General features: G+C 46.4%; 1 protein-coding gene across 1 annotated transcript; it reads left to right on the forward strand.

Annotated features, from left to right (window-relative positions):
• The first annotated feature begins 21 nt into the window (after window positions 1-21).
• STAR (steroidogenic acute regulatory protein) lies at window positions 22-19,540 on the forward strand. Its single transcript, XM_046648853.1, has 9 exons — window positions 22-231; window positions 8,513-8,657; window positions 12,125-12,373; window positions 14,883-14,996; window positions 15,312-15,439; window positions 16,561-16,719; window positions 16,861-17,045; window positions 17,650-17,743; window positions 18,238-19,540. The coding sequence occupies exons 3-9, from the start codon at window positions 12,310-12,312 to the stop codon at window positions 18,349-18,351; spliced, it is 858 nt and encodes a 285-aa protein (XP_046504809.1). The 5' UTR covers window positions 22-231; window positions 8,513-8,657; window positions 12,125-12,309; the 3' UTR covers window positions 18,352-19,540.
• The last annotated feature ends 1 nt before the right edge of the window (window position 19,541 follows it).

The following is a 19,541-nucleotide window of genomic DNA, read 5'->3' on the forward strand; positions in this document are numbered from 1 at the left end:
AATATTTTCATGCTAAATATCTTGTGAGTCCTCCCTTATTCCCTTTGCATGTTTTTATCTGATAAAGAAAACAAATTTTCAGGCTTGAGAAAGGAGCTTTCGGTGAACTTTTCCAGTTCCTTATGATACAGAAGCTTCAGGTTTGAGAAACAGCATCTCTGCTGTGCTTGCTGTTCCTGCGTTACCTGCTGTTCTGACCTACATCCCCATGAGATCCGCCACTTTACCAAGGTGATTTTTCTCTAAATCTCCCGTTAATTCAGTTAGGTTTTGTAGTCCTTTGGATTTAGTCTTGAGCCTCTCATGCTATCATCAAAAAGGGGCACAAATAAAATGGGCTTCAGTGACTGATACATTTAGGTTATTCTTGGTCGGCATGTGTCTTGGCTGACAACCCACGGTGATGCCACTTTTCTGGGATGATGTTGGTTGCATAGGACACGTAACAGACTGTCCGTTAAGAGAGTGCAGTGTGGTTTAGTGGGCAATGTACTGAACCAGGAGTTCGGAGACATAGGTTAAAATTCTGAATGTGTTCTCTAACACCTTGGGCTTGCGCAAGTCAGTTATCCTCTCTGACTCTCAGGTTTTTTAACCATAGAATTATTCCAGATGGTTACTTCCTATAGTCTGTTGAGCAAAGACATCCTTTTCTTAAGATGTTTATATCCAATTCCCATGTCTGAATTATTTTATGGTATCAAATATACTTAACATCTAATGAGCTCGGGTGTTTTTAAAACTGCCCGAAATGCCTATTAAACCATTCGACTGCTGAGCTATTCTTCATTGGGTTGGTTTTAAAGTAGATAATTTGTGAAGAAATAGTTGGACTTAATGATTTATCTAGTGTGTTTGCCTCTCATCTTACTGTTTAATAGCCAGAATTTGTCACTAACTACCTACACAAAGGGAAAAATCCATCAGCAACTTTTGAAAAACATGGCTAACTTCAGCAAACTACAAGATATTCTTTGAGGGTCAACAGGATTACAGCATGTTTTTCTGAGCACCACTGTTTCGAAACATCTGATACCTTCCAGAGATTTCAATTCACTCTAGTTATCTTGTTTGTTCAGCCTCCTTCAAACAGAATTCCAAATGTAGTAACAATAGTTATGGTTTATTCTTATGTTAAAAAAGAGGAAAAGAGAGTTAATTTCCACAGTAGGTCAAGAATTTCCAAGTTACAGCAAGGTTTTGATCGTTGCTTTCAGACCTTTGTCACATAGGCAACAGCTAAGAATTGGACCTAAAGGATGAGACTAGACTACCTGCATCTTCCTCTGAGTCTCTGGGCTGCCCAGCACAATGGCTTGCCCTCAGCTCTGCCCACCCCAGGCTTTTTGCACTTACTGGAATCTGGTGCCTTTTTCCTGGACCACTGCTGGTACTCTCTTCCGTTGTTTTTAGACCTCAGATTCAATCTCAGTTCATACCTTTGTTTTATCTTTAACAGTTTCTTCCCGTAGTGGTTCCCGTGAGACTGCTTTCAAGGGAGACAAATAAGATCCCCTGAGGCCTCTGTCCTGGCCATCTTTATTCAGATGTAATTGAGTCTGGCAGCCTCTCTTACTCTTCCAGCTGTGCTTTTTCTCTTTCCTTGGCCCTTGACCTTACATTGCATATTCTTAGCTAAGTTTATCTGCTCCCCTCGCCCCCTCTGATAAGCTCCCAGCAGGCTCTGGATACTTAGTGGAGCCAGACACCCTCATACCGTCCTTTGTGGAGGCCTCAGCCATGTCAGTGTGAAGCCCGAAGGCACTACACAGAGGTGAAGAAGGCTGGAGAATGCTCTCAGCTTTCTCCCAAGAGTATAGGCTGACAGGCCCAGGCAGAGCGCAGTGCAGACAGCAGGTGGTGTCAGCAGGCAGAGCAGGCGCACCAGGCAGCTGCTCTGGGCAGTTCCCGACCTCTGCCCTCGGAGCCATCCATGAGATTCGCAGCAGCACTGCACAGCTGAAGACGTGGATCTCAGGAATTGTACCTGGCAAGAAATATTAGAGGCAGTTAAGGAACTGTTCCACCCCCGCCCCACCCCGCCCCACCCCGCCCCACAAAAAAAGAAATTACACATATGTACATGTGGGTATGTATGTACAGACCTGTGGGGCGTTTTCTCACCCTCCAAAAGTCATGCTACAAGAAAAGAGCTCCATCCAGCTTCCTTTGCCTCTGGGAGCCAGCATCCCCACTGAGGTAGGAAGAAGGCTTCCTGGTTGTGGATGTTGCAGGCCTGTACTCTAATGCTGAACCAACCCTGCTATAATCAAGGGAAGACTAGCAGGAGAGTCTAGTTTGAGCTGTCACCTTGGAGTTAATGTGAGCTGAGCAGCAATGTCATCCCTAACACAAGCTCACAGGCACACATGCTCTACCAACGCAACTGACTCCTGAAGATGACACCCAACCTCTTAGGAATATGTTAAATCTGAGAGAGGTAAGGTTTTTCCAATGAGGCTGACCATGATCAACCTGGTTAAACCCAGGTTGCAGTCTATGAGGTCTTGAACTGAATTCAGTGGGTTACAACCAGCATTTTTTTTAACTTGAAATAGAAAATAGAGTGCATCACATATAATAAAATTAGGCTGTCTGTGAAACTTGTTAGATGCATGTACATGGATATTGGCAACATAAAATAAATGTTACTCTGGGTAGCTGTCAGAAACATTTGAAAAACACTGCCTTAGTTTGTAGTAATTTGTTATATGCTTATTGCAACTAGGAAAGAAAAGTACATGTCCCTTCCCCATCTTTCATCTCAGCCCCTGAAAATCACCTGTGCCCTGGATGGGGCTGGAATTTGCTATTCTCTGTGCTTAGAACACACCCGCCCCAGATATCTGCGTGACTCCTTCCCTCACAATCGTCAGATCTCTGCTCAAATTTCACCTTCCCGAACTACCTCTTTTAAATCACACCCCCTCCCCCACCTGTTTCCTTTCTGGCTTCATTATTTACCACAGCAAGTATCACAATCTGACATAAACTTTACTTTTTCACTATCCGCTCCACTCCCCCACTAAAAGGTAAACCCTTAAGGACAGGATTTTTGTCTGCCATGCTCACTCCTGTATTCTCACATCTAGATTGATGCCTGGCATGTATTAGGTCTCAATATCTGTTTGTTGAACTGAAGGATGGATAGATGGATGGATGGATGGGGGCATGCAGTGAATTCAGGCTGAGAAGCCAAGATACTTCGGAGACCAGTAAGGTACCAAAAGATGAGGACACCTGACCCACTGAGCAACCGGGAGTTGAGTATTAGAGATCCTTACACTGAATATGGAGATGTTCTCCTACTGTCGGGCAGCCTTCACTGTAGACCACAGCCTTCCAGGTTGGACATAATTGGTGTAAAAATATCTGGCAGAGCATCCCAGGGAAACATGGGGTTGGGGTAGGGGAGGACTTGTCAGGGTTGCTGAAAGTAAACAAATACTCTTCTTCAGCCTGTTCTCCCAACCACAGTGTCCCACCCCCATGGTGCACATCACCCCTCCAGGGATCCCCTGGATAAGGAGAGCAAGGGACTGCTTCGTGGGAGCTTGTTTTTACCAACTAAGTAGGTCTTGTATCCAGTTAAGTGATCCAAGATCAAAAATAAATTTTTCTGTCCCCTCCCCAAGATCTTCTAGCCTGAAAGAATTAGAAAAACAGCCCTAGAAAACACAGCATCTCTGCGGCTTGCTTGTCCCACAGCTCTGGCTTGGTCCACCTTAGTTAGGACTGTCCAGTCGTCTACTCCTTGGCTTCTGCCAGGTCTACTTCGAAGCAGAGAAGAAAATCAGGTCTTTTTTTATTTCCTCTTGTCTCATTTCACTGCTTTGCCTCTCTTTTTCCCCCGCTCAGCCTCCTATTTTCTACCAATTCTCCTTTTTAAAAAAAACTTTTTTTCCCTAACTCCAGCCACTCAGTAGCAGTTGCTGCCACTTGGGGTAAAAAATGGCCTCCAGTGCAACTGCTCTGGAAACAGAGAATTGAGTGGTGGTGGGGCACCTGCTAGCCAGTGGCTAGGAGTGAAAGGAAGAGAGCTCAATGCGGGACACGTCTCAACGTCAGAAACCCAGATTGCCTGGGAAACCATCTCTAAGACCCAATTTTATTGACGTGTAATTTATACACAGTAAAATTCACTCTTTTTAGTGTACAATTCTATGAGTTTTAACAGCCGCATATAGTTATGTAACCTTCACCCCTGCCCCTTTGAATATAACTTCTTCCTCCTTCCCCAGCCCCTGGCAATTACTCATCTGTTTTCTGTCCCTATAGTTAATGTTGGCAACTAATTCAAATTTTCCTCAAAAGAGTGTACAGATCAAATAAAATATCCAGAAGTTAAATTCAGCCCATGTACCTTTAGTTTGTTCTGGTTTAGAAGACTATGAGAGACAGAAAACTCTGTGTTCCCTGCCAAACTGCTTGGGCAAGGAGACCTACAGGCTGGCTGACCTGTTGGAAATGAAGGGTGAAGGGAAAACTAGGGAATCAGATATAATCTAACAGTTGAGTCGTCTTTTGTCACCCTGAAATTTGTGCAGTGACTACTGTATGCCAGGTATAAGAGACAACCATTGGCCCTGTTTTTCAGAGAGAAACATAAGATTTTAAAAGGTTAAGCTGTATAACCGAGAGCACAGACTAGACTGCCTGATTTTTGCATCCTGGTTTCTTCACTTAACAGCTCTCTAAACTTAGTCAAGCTGCTTACCCAGCGCCTCAAGCTCCTCATCCATAAAATAGGGATAATCATAGTACCATCTCCTCGGATGGTGGTTGTAAGGACTAGATGAGCTAATACGTGTCAAGAGCTTAGAAGAGTACCTGGCACAGAAGGAGGGGTCAGTGTCAGCTTTATCGTCTGCTGAATCCCCAACACTGTGCTGGACTCTTGTGAGAGATTCCACACCCTCAATGAACTTATACTTAGAGCCTCCTTTGTACAAATAAGAGTGTTACCTGTGGAATAATGGTGACCAACTCAGATAGAGGAATGAAGTGCTGGATTACATAAAAGGTACTCTAAAGGGAGGTCATGCATAATTACCTCAAGCCCAACAAGTCAAACTTGCCTTAACTTTCTGCTGCGGTCTCACAATGGCCCCTTCGGAGGAAAACACTCCACTCTCCCCCTGTTAAATAAGCGCATACCCTATAAGCAGTCCAGGGTTTGCTCTCACCTCCAGGCTAGCCACCTTTAAGAGATGGAAGAAAATCTATATTTATTGCTAATCTCCAAAGTACCAGGTTGTACACTTTCCAACTTTATTAAACATTTATTCAGTATCTATTAATTCTCTAGCACTGTGCTAATTGCTGGGGGTTCAAAAACTTGGAAAGGACCCAAGTCCTTATGGCATTTACAGGTCCTTATAGAGCTCACAGACGTGTAAAATAGGGAGAGCTGCATATTTCAGGGCAGGGCCAATATAGGAAATCTCTATGCCTTCCTCTCAATTTAGCAGTGAACCTAAAGCTGCTCTAAAAAATAGTGTTAAAAAAAGATGTGTGTCGGGGCAGGGGACAGTAGTCTTTTTTGGGGGGAGGGAAGATTAGCCCTGAGCTAACTGCTGCCAATCCTCCTCTTTTCGCTGAGGAAGACTGGCCCTGAGCTAACATCCATGCCCATCTTCCTCTATTTTATATGTGGGACTCCTACCACAGCATGGGTTGCCAAGCGGTGCCGTGTCCACACCCAGGATCTGGACCAGCAAACCCCGGGCTGCCGAAGAGGAATGTGTGCACTTAACTGCTGCACCACCGCGCCGGTCCCAGCAATAGTCTTATTGATACTGTGCTAAACGTTTATTGAGAGGGCCCAAAAGAAAAAGTATTGAATTCTAATTAAAGAGTAGAGTGACTCACTGTTTGTGGATGACATGATTCTCTATATAGAAAACACTAAACAATCCACTAGAAAACTATTAGAAATAATCAACAACTACAGCAAAATTGCAGGGTACAAAATCAACTTACAAAAGTCAGTTGCATTTCTATAAACTAATAATGAACTAGCAGAAAGAGAAGTCAATAATACAATCCCATTTACAATCGCAACAAAAAGAATAAAATACCTAGGAATAAATTTAACCAAGGAGGTGAAACACGTATACACTGAAAACTATAACACATTATTGAAACAAATCGAAGAAGACATAAAGAAATGGAAAGATATTCCATGCTCACAGACTGGAAGAATAAACAAAGTTAAAATGTCCATATTACCAAGAGCAATCTACAGGTTCAATGCAATCCCAATCTCAATCCCAATCCCAATGACATTTTTTAAGGAAAATAGAACAAAGAATCCTAAAATTTATATGGAACAACAAAAGACCCCAAATAGCCAAAGGAATCCTGAGAAAAAAGAACAAAGCTGGAGGTATCACGATCTCTACTTCAAAAATATACTACAAAGGTATAGTAATGAAAACAGCATGGTACTGGCACAAAAACAGACACGCAGATCAATGGAACAGAATTGAAGGCCCAGAAATAAAACCACACATCTATGGACACATAATCTTCAACAAAGGAGCCAAGAACATATAATGGAGAAAGGAAAGTCTTTTCAACAAATGGTGTTGGGAAAACTGGACAGCCACATGCAAAAGAAAGAAACTAGACCATTGTGTTACACCATACACAAAAATTAACTCAAAATGGAGTAAAGACTTGAATGTAAGACCTGAAACTGTAAAACTCCTAGAAGAAAATATAGGCAGAACACTCTTTGACATTGGTCTTAGCAGCATGTTTTCAAATACCATGTCTACTCCGTCAAGGGAAACAAAAGAAAAAAATAAATAGTTCTACATCAGACTAAAAAGCTTCTGCACAGTAAAGGAAACCATGAACAAAATGAAAAGACAACTCACCAACTGAGAGAAAATATTTGCAAATCGTATATCTGACAAGGGGTTAATTTCTAAAATATATAAAGAACTCATACAACTCAGTAAAAAAAAAAAACTTGACCAAAAAATGGGCAGAAGATATGAACAGACATTTTTTCCAAAGAAGATATACGGATAGTCAAAAGGCACACAAAAAGATGTTCAACGTCACTAATTATTAGGAAAATGCAAATCAGAACTACAATGAGATATCACCTTACACCTGTCAGAATGGCTCTAATTACCAAGACAAAAAATAACTCATGTTGGAGAGGATGTGGAGAAAAGGGAACCTTCATACACTGTTGGTGGGAATGCAAACTGGTGCAGCCACTAGGGAAAACAGTATGGAGATTCCTCAAAAAATTAAAAATAGAAATACCATATGATCCAGCTATTCCACTACTGCGTATTTACCCAAAGAACATGAAATCAACAATTCAAAGAGACTTATGCAGCCCTAAGTTCATTGTAGCATTATTCACTATAGCCAAGATGTGGAAGCAACCCAAGTGCCCATCAACTGATGAATGGATAAAGAAAACATGGTATATATAAATATATATACAACAGAATACTACTCAGCCATAAAAAAAGACAAAATTGTCCCATTTGCAACAACATAGATGGACCTTGAGGGTATTATATTAAGCAAAATAAGCCAGAGAGAGGAAGACAAACACCATATGATTTCACTCATATGTGGAAGATAAACACAGGGACAAAGAGAACAGATTAGTGGTTACCAGAAGGGGATGGGGTGGGGGTGGTGAAAGGGGCACATATGTATGGTGATAGCTAAAAACTAGACTATTGGTGGTGAACATGATGCAGTCTTAACAGAAACTGATAAATAATAATGTACACCTGAAATTATGCAATGTTATAAACCAATATGACCTCAATAAAATAATTGAAGGAAAAAAAGATGGGGCCGGCCCAGTGGTGCAGCAGTTAAGTTCACGCATTCTGCTTCAGCTGCCTGGGATTCACCAATTCGGATCTTGGGTGTGGCCATGGCACTGCTTGGCAAGCCATGCTCTGGCAGGCATCCCACATATAAAGTGGAGGAAGATGGGCACAGATGTTAGCTCAGGGCCAGTCTTCCTCAGCAAAAACAAAAACAAAAACAAAAAACAGGAGGATTGGCAGCAGATATTAGCTCAGGGCTCATCTTCCTCAAAAAAAAAAAGAGAGAAGAAAACAGGCTGTTGGGTTTTGATAGGGATTGCGTCAGACCTGTAGATTACTTTGGGTAGTGTTGCAATCTTAACAACATTAAATCTTCCAATCCATGAAAAAAATTAAAAAAAAAAATAAAGAGTAGAGTCAGGTGGGGCCCAAAAGGAAGCACTGGAGGAGAGAGAATACTGGGAGCTACCTTGAACGTGGAGAAGGCATGCATGGGCAGACTGTAGGCAGACACCTCGGGAGCGTGCTGAGCATTGCTGGCGAAGAAAGCCAGGGTGAGCATTGGAGGGTCCGGAGAATGGGCTAAGAAGTCCGGACTTTATTTTGTGGGCTCTTGATGTATTGTTACCTTATTTAAGCCTTATAACCACCCGGAGAGGATTACAAAAAGAAAGAGAAAACATATTCCTATTTTACAGAAAAGGAAGTTCAGACTGAGGAAGTGAGAGGCTCACAATCCTAAACTAAGTGGTGGAACGAGGATTGGAAGTCTGAACACAAAACCTGTGCTTTCTCCACTCCAGCTCACAGCATCCCAACACTGCCAGTCCAGTAAATCAAAAAGTAAGTAGTGTTGCCCAGGACTCACCTCCTCTGAGCCAGGGCCCAGAAAAGCTCAAGGTCCCCCTTCTCAACTCTCAGTCTCAGCATCCTAGGAACCTGCAGAGGCATCTTCTCATGCCCACCTTTCATACTCTGCCATCTGTTTCTCTTTCCAGCCTTCATTTCCCACCACACCCTACAAACATTCCTCCAGTCCTTTCTCCGTGACGTTGGCCATTTGCTCTACCTGGAACACCCGCACCCTGTCCTCTCTCTGTCTCAATCCTGGCTCACTCCTGATGTACTTTCCCCACTCAGCTCAAACGTCGCTTCCTCCCAGAAGTCTTCCCTAACACTCCTCTCTCCCCCCCGGGAATTAAGTCTTCGATCCTCTGTACTTCCAAAACTCCTCAGCTGCTCTACGATTCCCCATACTGGGTCTTACAGTTCATTTTTCCTCATAAGTCTAGAGCTACACAGTGGTCACTTGATAAAGGATTGTTGAATGAATGAGCGGAGTCCTCTTTTCTGCTCTAAAGCCCTGCTCCTTGCCCTGACCCTGGGGACTTCCTCTCCAGCACTCTGCACTCCCTGCGCCGGATCCCTGGTTATCTTCCTTCCTGGCCTGCTGCGTCCATTTGGTCTCCTCCCTTAGGGGCTCTGCCCTCATCAAAAAGCAAAGCCAGATACAGATGACCTCCAGAACCAGAGGAAATTCCCAGATGCTCTCCCCACCTTACTGCTCAGAGGGACAGTGAGAGTTAACTAGTCATTCAGCCTGGAAAGGATGAAGAGAAGAAGAGAGCCTTGGCCCCGGGGGAGGTCACCAGCACCCCCTCCCTGATGGCTGATGGCAGCCTCTGACATCAGCAACAGTTGTATGCCCCGGTCCTCCCCGCACCACCTCCTCCCCTCTCACAATGGCCATAACCTTCCATAGGATGGCAACAGCGGGACCTTGAACACTATCTGCATGTCCTATCTCATAATAACCCCCTCCCCACCACCTCCCCTGAGGCACACATGTGCATGATGGCGCACGTGGACCAAGCAGGGAGGGTAGCTGGCATCCAGGCTTCTCAGCACGCCCTCTGCACCTTCTCTGTCCGTGTCAATGAAAGGCAAAGGGCTCCTGGCACAGGCTGGAGCCTCGCCCCTTGCCGTCTTCTGGGATTCTGCAAGGTTGTAAACAGAGCCTACAGGCAGGTTTCCTAAGTCAAAGGACGCACCTGCACCCCCAGCGGCTTCCCCAGTTGGTCACCCAATAGAGGAGCAAGAACCTGCTCTGTGCCCTGCCTGGAGCCAGGTGCTGGGAGGGGAAGTGGACTTGGCACCCGCCTCGGGGAGGAACAGTTCCCCAGAAGAGACAACCACACTCACACAAACCGATAACACAAATCAGGACTAAGATGGTGCCTTCTAGTGGTACAGACATAAGGCTGTAAGTCAGAGGAACGAGTCATTCCAGAAGGTCGGGGCGGTCAAGGAAGGCTTCAAGCAGAGGACAGGCCTTAGGGGGCTTCGAGGGATGGGCTGGGAGCCCCCAGGCAGCCACTGCTCAGGGAGGAGCCCAGGACAAGGGCCTCTCTGGGTTGCTGGACCCATCACGCTGCTTGGGAAGGGGTTGAAATGGGGGGTGTGGGACTCACCCTTCTCTGTATGGGCTCCAGGACCGCGGCCTGGCTCTGAGCCAGGTCCTGTGCCTTTCTTCCTTTCTGGAGTGAGGGAGACAGCAAGAGTCAGTGGGGACCTGCTACTGCTCCCCTCTTTGTAGGCCTTCCCCCTGCCTCCATGCAGTGGTGACAGGACACACAACTCTCTCACACAGGAGACAGGCCCTGGGTCAGGGGCAAATCCAGTGTGATTCTCTTGACCCCCAATATCCTTCCCACTGAATCTGGCTTAAAAGCAACCTCAAGGTCAACGTTAAAGGGAAAAGATTTCGTCAGAGACCAGCGTGCAGGCTGGGAGGGGATCCCCTCACGGGGTCTGGGTGACAGTTTGGGAACTGTAGAGGAGACGTGGCCACCTTGAATCCCTGGTTAAAGCACAGGGCCCCCAGAGTACAAAGTCTGGAGTTGATATTGGACCTGAAGTGAGTTCACTCACCCGTCACACAGCAAGCCAATCTTGACACCAAGTGTAGTGCAAGAAAGGAATTTTATTGCAAAGTGTTGAGCAAGGAGAATGGGCAGTTCATGCTGTAATCCTGAACTCCTGGAAGAGCCACAAGCAAGGGTTTTTATCTGGGGTTTTAGGGCGGGGAGGGGAAGCATGTGGCCCTGGGGCTGAAGTTCTCCGCACACGCGTGACTATCTATTCTGTCTTCCACGTACTGAGTTTTCAGTCTCTGACGTCTAAAGTTTACAATCAGTCATTTTAGCTTCTCAAAGTTCCTGCGAGATCCATAGGCAGGTAGGCGGCTGTCAGCAAGTTCCTCTCTTATCAGCGCTCCTCCTGCTGTTCTGCAAGGCAAGCTCAGAAACTGGTTGTTTCCCATGTTAACCTTGTGGGTACAAGGCACAGTTTCACCCTAATCCAGAGAAATGTTAACTCCTTTCTCCTCAGTTGCAGAGTGAGCACCCCAACACCTTGTCTTTTCAATCTTTCAGCTCATGCCGAGGCCTGTGGTGCAGCCTGCACAGCTGAGGGTACTCAGGGAAAGTGTGCGGAAGGGTGCGGGGCATGGCCGGGCCCTGGTCCCCTCTCTTTGTGTCTCTGGCCAATTCTACCCTCTGCTCTGCGAGCTTTCAGGACTCAGCCCTGACGGATCATCCTTGCTCCAGCACAAACGCCTAAGAAGGGAACTACTCTGGAAACGGCGTTGGTAAAGGCTGCTTATAAATGGATGAGTAAATAATTGAACAGAATAATTGAACACTAAGTTTCTGGGGACTGCAGGAGGAACCGTGTAAAGATGGACTGACAGTCAGAGGACGTGTGTTGTTGTCCCAGCCCTGCCGCTGACAAGCTGTTTGACCTTGAACCAGTCATCTCCACTCTCTGAACTTCAGGCTCCTCATCCAGGAGCTGGATGGCCTCTACCAGCTCTGACCCGCTAAGTTCTCTTAGCAGATACCCTGGGCACTCCCAGGGCAGTGTTTCTCAAAGCATAGAGTGCCGTTCCCAGAATACCTGCACGGCAATCACCTGGGAATTGTTTTAATGCAGGTTTCAGAGCCTCCATTCTAGGCCTGGTAAATCTGGAGTTTATAAGGATGAGGGCTAGCAATCTGCATTGGAAGCCGGACTCACATGTTGAGAACCACTGTCAGATGGTGTATGCTTTCTTCTAAACTGCCTTGACCTCAGCTGCTGCTTTTTCTCTCCCCTCCATCGACTGGTGCCTGGCACTCAACCTCCCCCCTCCCCTGCCACGCTTCCCACAAATGGCCAAAGCTGCAGTGTGAGGCAATCCCTTTATCCCTTTATCCCTTTATCCCTGACCCATTCCTTTGTACGGTGAGTGATGGTTTTTTTATCTCTAGATGATGAAGCAACAGCCTTCAGCTGAGGCATTTAAGATGACGAACACACATTCCCAGCCACAGCTGCAGGACCCAGAAGCAGATCCTGACAGGCTCAGGAGGTCTGGAAGAAGCTCCCCTTGAGAGTAGGAGCAATAGCAGCAGCAGCAACAGCACTGCTACATTTGCGCCCGCGGCTGGAAACGATGCTCCTCGCGACGTTTAAGCTGTGCGCTGGGAGCTCCTACAGACATGTGCGCAATATGAAGGGTGAGTGCCCTCTGGAAGGGGCATTCGGCTGGCGACCAGGAGCTCTCAGGCAAGGTGGCTTAGTGGGGCAAGTGCTGCACTGGGGGCAGTCCACTCAGGTTCTGATCTCAGTTTTGCCTCTTATTGGGTGAGCCTGCGCAAATTCCTTCCCTTCGGGACTGCAATTTTCCCACCTGAAGAACCGGGCTGGATGCTAAGATGCCTGTGTCCCTTCTAGATTCTGTAATTTCTGGTCTCCCCTTCAGGGCTCCAATCTTTCTTGAACTCTTCCTGACTGCCTTCCTCTAGGATTGGTACCAATGGTAGCAGGAAAGTCCTAGCTGGTGGTAGAGGCAGGAGTAAGCCTTGACTCCAAAAAGAGCGTTGGCAAGCCTGAGACAGGGGCAGGGAACAGAGGGGGAGGAAAGAGAGGGAGCCAGGCAGCAAAGAGTGAGGTAGAGAGAGTGAGGCGGGCAGGCGGTCTTGTTATTACTGCACAGTCAGGAGGCAGAAACCAGTTACCAAGGCCACTTTGGTAGAGCTAATCAGGACCCAGGGTCATTTGAGTCAATCTGCTGCTGTCGCTGAAAGGTTCACAAGGACTTAACAAGTCCTTTCCAATGACACAGTGTTGAACTAGCTACTAGTGAGATGGAGCCATGCTTAAAACCCTGCACCCAGCAGTAGGGCTGTTCTCACTAGATCCACTCGCCTGGCTCAGACTCCAGTGGCACCCTGAGCAGGTACTCATGCAAAGGACCCTAGCTGCTAGCAGCTATGCAGACATGAGGGCACAGGTGTCTTTAATTCTCCTTCTGTAGCATGCCAGAGTCCCGCCCCAGCTGAGTCCAGGTTCCTGAGGGATGGACGGCGTCGGCGCAATGAGGGGAAAATAAAGAGGACGTGAGACTTGGGTTGGTGTTAGCAAGTCCAGCTTTACTGTGCACAAGTGGCGTTTATATATTTTTCAAGATTAGTACAGAAATAGCTCTACAAATATTCTCAGAGAGATAAGGAAGTAAAAAACGAGCACAAGAATATTTATTAGCATTCTATTCTATAGAGCATAAGGTTAATGGTAGTCTTCTCCACAATTAACTAGTGTTTGTTGCCTCTGAGCTAAAAGAGATAGGTACCTAGACATCTATTGTAATTCATGGTAAAGTTAAATCAAAGAGAGAAGGTCCAGGCCTCCGGACAGGACAGCAGTCTGTCTGGTTACATCCTGGGGGAGCCATCCCTGCCTCCCTCAATCATTTACGCCATTAGTGTAGATGGTTAATGGGAACAAAAGGCGACTCCAGGGTATCTTATCCCCAGGGCTATTTGCATTCTCAGCAGGCAGTTAAACATCTTTACATTCCCGCGCCCTTTAGGGGGTGAAAGCATTCCTTTGTCTTTTAGATTGTAGAACTAACAGTCCCTTAAGCACACTGCCGGAGAAAATATCATTTTGTTAGTAAAGTAAAGGGCTGAAAAGCTAAGCTAAACTATATATCTTCAAGAATGAAAAACAGAAATAAGTATAGACATAACCTTGATAGAAAGCATGCATATAATTCAGAAAATATCAGGGGTGTCGGCCGGCCATTCTTCACCGAGGGGCATCCCTGCACCCCTTGGCCCTTCTACTCATCAATTATTTATTATTTATTGCTTTTAGGAGAAAACCTCTATAACATTTTAACAGAAAGCAGAAGGTCAAGAATAATATATAGATACTTCTTGAATATCCAATTAACCAGCAAACTTAGAAGGACGATGCATATATATATTTAGACAAAGAACTGGAGGGAGAAGGAAACATTAACCAGATGGAGGCCATAAACCTAATTCGACATCTTATCTGGGCAGGATTCCTTTCTGCTTGTCTCCAAAGGGACTGTGTGCTCCTCCATTAATTAACTGCATCAAATGAAATTAGCTCTCAGAAAAATATCTTGAAAGTTACCTGCAGGTGGTCACATTCTCTTACTATATTTAATTCTCCCGGGAGGTAGTGCCTCCCAAGCAGCCACCCAAAGGAGTGAAAACTGGAGGTTAAGAAAGGAAAAGGAATGAAGGGCAGTTAGAAGCAGAACAGGTTTCAGAACTATGTGAGGGGCTGGCCGGTTATTCTTCACCAAGGGGCGACCCTGCACCCCTCGGCGTTAATCGGCTGGACCCTGTCAAACAGCCGATCAAATGATGTAGCCACGGCTCCTGGCAATAGCAGAATTTTTCTGGTTGCTTGAACAAAGCCTCTCTCCCTTTCAAGAAGGAAACTTCAGCAGGCTCTGGTGCAGCCCCTGCCTCCAGGTAGGACCAGGCCTGCCCGGCCAGAAGGAAGGCAGTAGATTCCTGGCCCTGGAGGCACCTGATGCAGTATAATGAGCACTGGACTGGGAGTTGACCTGACTCTAGTTCAGGTCCCTGCTTAGGAATCTGTGTTGCTGAGCCACTTTCCTTATCTGTGACAAGATAAACAGGTGGGATGATCCATCTCTAAAGGGCTTTCCTCCTAAGCAACAGTTTTCTTCCCTCCCCGCAGGGCTGAGGCACCAAGCTGCCTTGGCCATTGGCCAGGAGCTGAACTGGCGGGCACCTGGGGGCCCGACCCAGAGTGGGTGGATCAACCAGGTTCGGCGTCAGAGCTCTCTGCTTGGTAAGTGCTGAGGCTTCTGGGATTCTGGCAGTGGCAGGAGGCTCTGGGGTGCAAACGTTGTGCATGTGGCTCAGGTTCCTTCTCCTACCCCACCCCACCAAGGCCTTTCTCACTCACTTTGAGAGGATAGGAATGGAGTTCCTCAAGGCCAGATCCCCTCCCGTTGCCTGCAGCTGACGTGTCTAACTTGACCTGCCAACTGGACCCTATGGCTCTTCAGAGGAAAGAGCAGATCCAGAGATCAAAAGGATGTAAGCTTGTGGGAGGCTTAGGGGACCAGAAGGCAGCTGGTTCTCTCCTTGGGTGTGTATCTAGGCTCTCAGCTAGAAGACACTCTCTACAGCGACCAGGAGCTGGCCTATATCCAGCAGGGAGAGGAGGCAATGCAGAAGGCCCTGGGCATCCTCAGCAACCAGGAGGGCTGGAAGGAGGAGAACCAGCAGGTAAGGGTGGGTATGGAGGGACTGCACTTCCTCACTGTTCCACCGCCATCCTCAAGGTCAGCGAGGGTCTCTGCTCTGCCTGCTTCATGCAGTAGTCACAGGGCAGCAAGGTTGTTTTAACTCGAGAATTTTCCTTTCCCAAGTATATATCCTCAGATACTCCCTTCCCCTATCAAAGACATCCTAGAGACTCCTGTTTGAGAAACACTGTTCCTATATCCTGGAACCTTCAAAGGCATTGTCCACGCATTCAGCAGAGACCATGCAATGGGGGTTCCGCGTTCATTAGAGGCCTCATCACCCTGGGTCAGAAGTTCCAGTGCCAAGGAGCAGTGTCTGTGCTGTTCAGCCCGCCTGACAGCTGAGCCTGCTGGGATGATCTGGGCTCACCGGCAACAGGGCTAGACTAGAATACGGATGGCCCGAGGCCATATTCTTCTCTACTCCTGAGCACTGCACCTTCACTGGGAACTAGTAACAAACAAGGCAAATGTTAAAGGCCAGTGGCTCTATTGAGACTTTGGTGGCTTTATCTTCAGCCAAAGCTTGCATGCTGCCCATTGCCCAAAGTTCAGGTAAAACTTCTCCAAGTTCTCTAACAGACTATTAGTTTGAGAGTCAAGAAATCTGGGATCTAGCTCTAGGAATGCTCTTAGCTAAGAGCAAATCACTGACTTTCTCTGGCCTTACATCCTTGTGGTATAAAATGAGGTAGTGGACTAAGAAAATCTTTAAGATCCCATTCAACATTCTAAGTATGTCATTAACTGGTTGTAGACCAGACTTTTCCCATTCCCAGGTTTGTGTCTCTCAGGATGTTTGAGCTTCTGAAGTCGAGTAAGGGCCTTTTCAGTTGGACCTACTCGCACCCAAAATGTACCACCAAGAAAAAAGGGTCCAAGGGGGCCGCAGGTTACCTCTCAAGTCTTCAGCAGATGGATGAGGCTTGTGGAGGAAAGATTACCTACTCCATCTTAATCAGAAGTAGTTCCAGGCTTCCTCATGCTTAGCTAAGACTTCTTTTTGCTGGTCCTCTTCCTGCCTTGCCTGGCATTGTCTACATGCCCTAGGCTAGGAATATTTTTGTCTAACCTTTATCTTGGAGCTCGTTTCTCTGACAGGCAAACGGGGACAAAGTGCTGAGTAAAGTGGTCCCAGACGTGGGCAAGGTATTCCGGCTGGAGGTGGAGGTGGACCAGCCCATGGAGAGGCTTTATGAAGAGCTTGTGGAACGCATGGAGGCCATGGGAGAGTGGAACCCAAATGTCAAGGAGATCAAGGTGAGGAGAGTCCAGGTGTGGGTGGCAGGGACCCATGGGAGCCCAGCATGAAAGGCGGGCCAAAGACTGGGCTGCAAGCTGTGGGTGGAGCCTTAGCCTGAGCACTGGCTGAGCAGTGATTCTGCTTCCCTGTGGCCTTAGGTCCTGCAGAAGATTGGAAAAGATACCGTCATCACCCATGAGTTGGCTGCAGAATCAGCAGGAAACCTTGTGGGGCCCCGAGACTTTGTGAGTGTGCGTTGTGCCAAGCGCCGAGGCTCCACCTGTGTGTTGGCTGGCATGGCCACACAGTTTGAGGAGATGCCCGAGCAGAAAGGTGTCATCAGGTAATCCTGACAGCAGGCTCAAAAGCTCCCTTTCCTAACACAGGCCTCTGGGCATGCACCTGCCAGTTGTGTGATGAATCCCTGGCTCCAAGAAACCAGTCCTTGGTTCCTTTCACAAAGGAAGATTCTCATTTTCCAGAGTGGGAGGAAGGCAAGATTGGCCCTACTTATATACCCAGTTTGTCCCTCCCCTCCCAGAAAGGTTAAGAACCTTAATCATTTTCTAAAATAAGAGGTAGGGCTGAGCTTTAACAGGTACGACTGTACTATTGATGAAAATATAATCCATACCACTCAGAACATAGCTGCTACCTGAGTTTCCCAGGGGCCCCAGCCACCACCCTGGACCCTTTCCCCCAATCTCCCAGTCATCCAGCAACTAAAAGGCACCACAGGAGGCCTCCATGTTCCAGGTCCGGCTCCAACCAGCCATTTGTTCTAATGAGCTGGTAACCATGCCAACTGTTAAATATCACCCTTGGCAAAGGATACTTCTCTGATGAGATTTGGAGGACAAGATACTTGAGAAATGTGGCAGGTATAACTTGTCAGCATAAAAGAGGACTCTGAATTGTCCTCCTGACTACTTCTCTTCATTTACCAGAGCTGAGCATGGTCCCACTTGTATGGTGCTCCATCCCCTGGCTGGAAGTCCCTCAAAGACCAAACTCACTTGGCTGCTCAGCATTGACCTCAAGGTGAGGGGCACAGGAGATTGCTCAGTGGGTGGGTAGTGGTGAGAAAAATAGACTCTTACCCCTCCCACATTGTCTGACACGGATCAGGAAAACTCCTCTTCCATTTTGAGAGAATCAGACTGTTGGAGAGGGAGAGACGTGACTAATGGCCTAATTGCTATCCCATCATCTCAAAAGCCTGCAAATGGCTCCATCTTACCTCTCATATCAAATTTCAACTCTGTAGTTATAGTTACCATTTTAGAAAGAAGGAAACTTAGGCCCAAAAAAGATATGGTAACTAGCTCTGGGTCACCCGGCTGGGAAGAGGGTTGAAATTTGTCTTGACAGCAGGGCAGTAATGCAGCCCTTAACCCTGGTCGACTGCACGGTTGCACCTATAAACAGAGATGGAAGACCAAGCCCTAGGCAGCCCACACTGTGATAGGGTACAGAGGTGTCTAGACTGGAACATCAACCTCAAGGGGGCCAAATTCTTCTATCCTCTCCTCTAGGGATGGCTGCCAAAGACTATCATCAACCAGGTCCTTTCACAGACCCAGGTGGATTTTGCCAACCATCTGCGCAAGCGCCTGGAGTCCAGCCCTGCTCCTGAAGCCAGGTGTTAAAGACCAACTTGCTGCTCCCAACTGTTCCTAGCTGCATTGGCTTGCATGCTCATCAGGAAAATCCCTGCCAGAAGCCTCAACGTCTGTTTAAGATCTTTATCTGAGGATAGTGTGATGGGGTGGAAGTATGTTTAGAGTATGGTAATAGGACTCAGACTGGTAAAATTTTACTACCAAGAAAATGGGGACAAGGCTCTTAGAAGAAACTTCTAGCTTCTTCACTGATTAGCTACGAAATGAAGGTTAAGGGTCCCAAAATATTTGTAAAACTTTTTCCTGGGTCTAATGTCTACCTGAAAACATCTTAAAAATGCTACTGGCTGATACGGGGTGCAGAGGTGCTAAATACAAGGACTGGGACCTCATGCTTTACGGGCTCAAGAGCTCCATTCTCTGCAGGCAGTGTGTATGGACATTCAGGGTCTTACAAAGGGGCTCCGGCAACCCTCCCCTCCTACACCAAGTAGGTAGAGAGCTGCTCCACTGGACAAGCAACTCCCCACAGCAGGTGCCTGCTAAAAGCCTAGTCCAAGTTTTCTTGATGAAAAAGTACAAAACTAATTATTAGACTGCTTTCCCTACTTCTTAGACGAGCAAGTCAGAATAAAGAATCATAACTAACACACAAACTTCAGTCTGTGCATGTTTTAAAATTCTGCTCCTAGAAAAAAAAATCTAGTAAATTGCAACTGCATACTAAAGGAGTCCTGGACAAAGATTTTAATTAAACTAAATCCCCTAGCTCATTAAAAGGAAAAACTACTGGGTAGTTATGTCATTCGACTAGAATCAGTTACCAGAATCTTTCATAAAAATTTAATTTCCACGATATGCACAAGCCTTCATCAGTTCTTAAACTCTACAACTGGTAGCATTTCAAGATGAAGATTATGACTGAGGATTTTTATTTACCTAATTAAAAGGAAGGACAGTACCAAATATGAGAGAACGAACGGCATTACCAAGATAAAAACAAATTTTATTTTCCCGTAGTGATTGTTTAGACCTAAAAATGGAACTGAATCTTTAGTTCAGATTCTATTATATTAGCTTTCAGCTTGGCTTGGGCTGCCACTTTATCTGCTTAGTAGGTCAGTGTTTTACTATTTTGAGGAGATGGCTGGAAGAAGGGGTAATATGGTGTTAGCAAATTCCCTTTCCAAGATTCAGAGACTTTTTGCTTTGAAAAT

The sequence above is a fragment of the Equus quagga genome, chromosome 22 (assembly GCF_021613505.1).
Source record: "Equus quagga isolate Etosha38 chromosome 22, UCLA_HA_Equagga_1.0, whole genome shotgun sequence".
NCBI classification, from domain to species: domain Eukaryota; kingdom Metazoa; phylum Chordata; class Mammalia; order Perissodactyla; family Equidae; genus Equus; species Equus quagga.

What these genes read in the sequence shown, in the direction of transcription:
- STAR (XM_046648853.1), top strand. Translation starts at nt 12,310, where the DNA reads ATGCTCCTCGCGACGTTTAAGCTGTGCGCTGGGAGCTCCTACAGACAT. An exon ending in GGAAGGAGGAGAACCAGCAG is followed by an intron (nt 15,440 to 16,560) that starts GTAAGGGTGGGT and finishes TTTCTCTGACAG; the next exon opens with GCAAACGGGGACAAAGTGCT. An exon ending in CAAATGTCAAGGAGATCAAG is followed by an intron (nt 16,720 to 16,860) that starts GTGAGGAGAGTC and finishes CTGTGGCCTTAG; the next exon opens with GTCCTGCAGAAGATTGGAAA.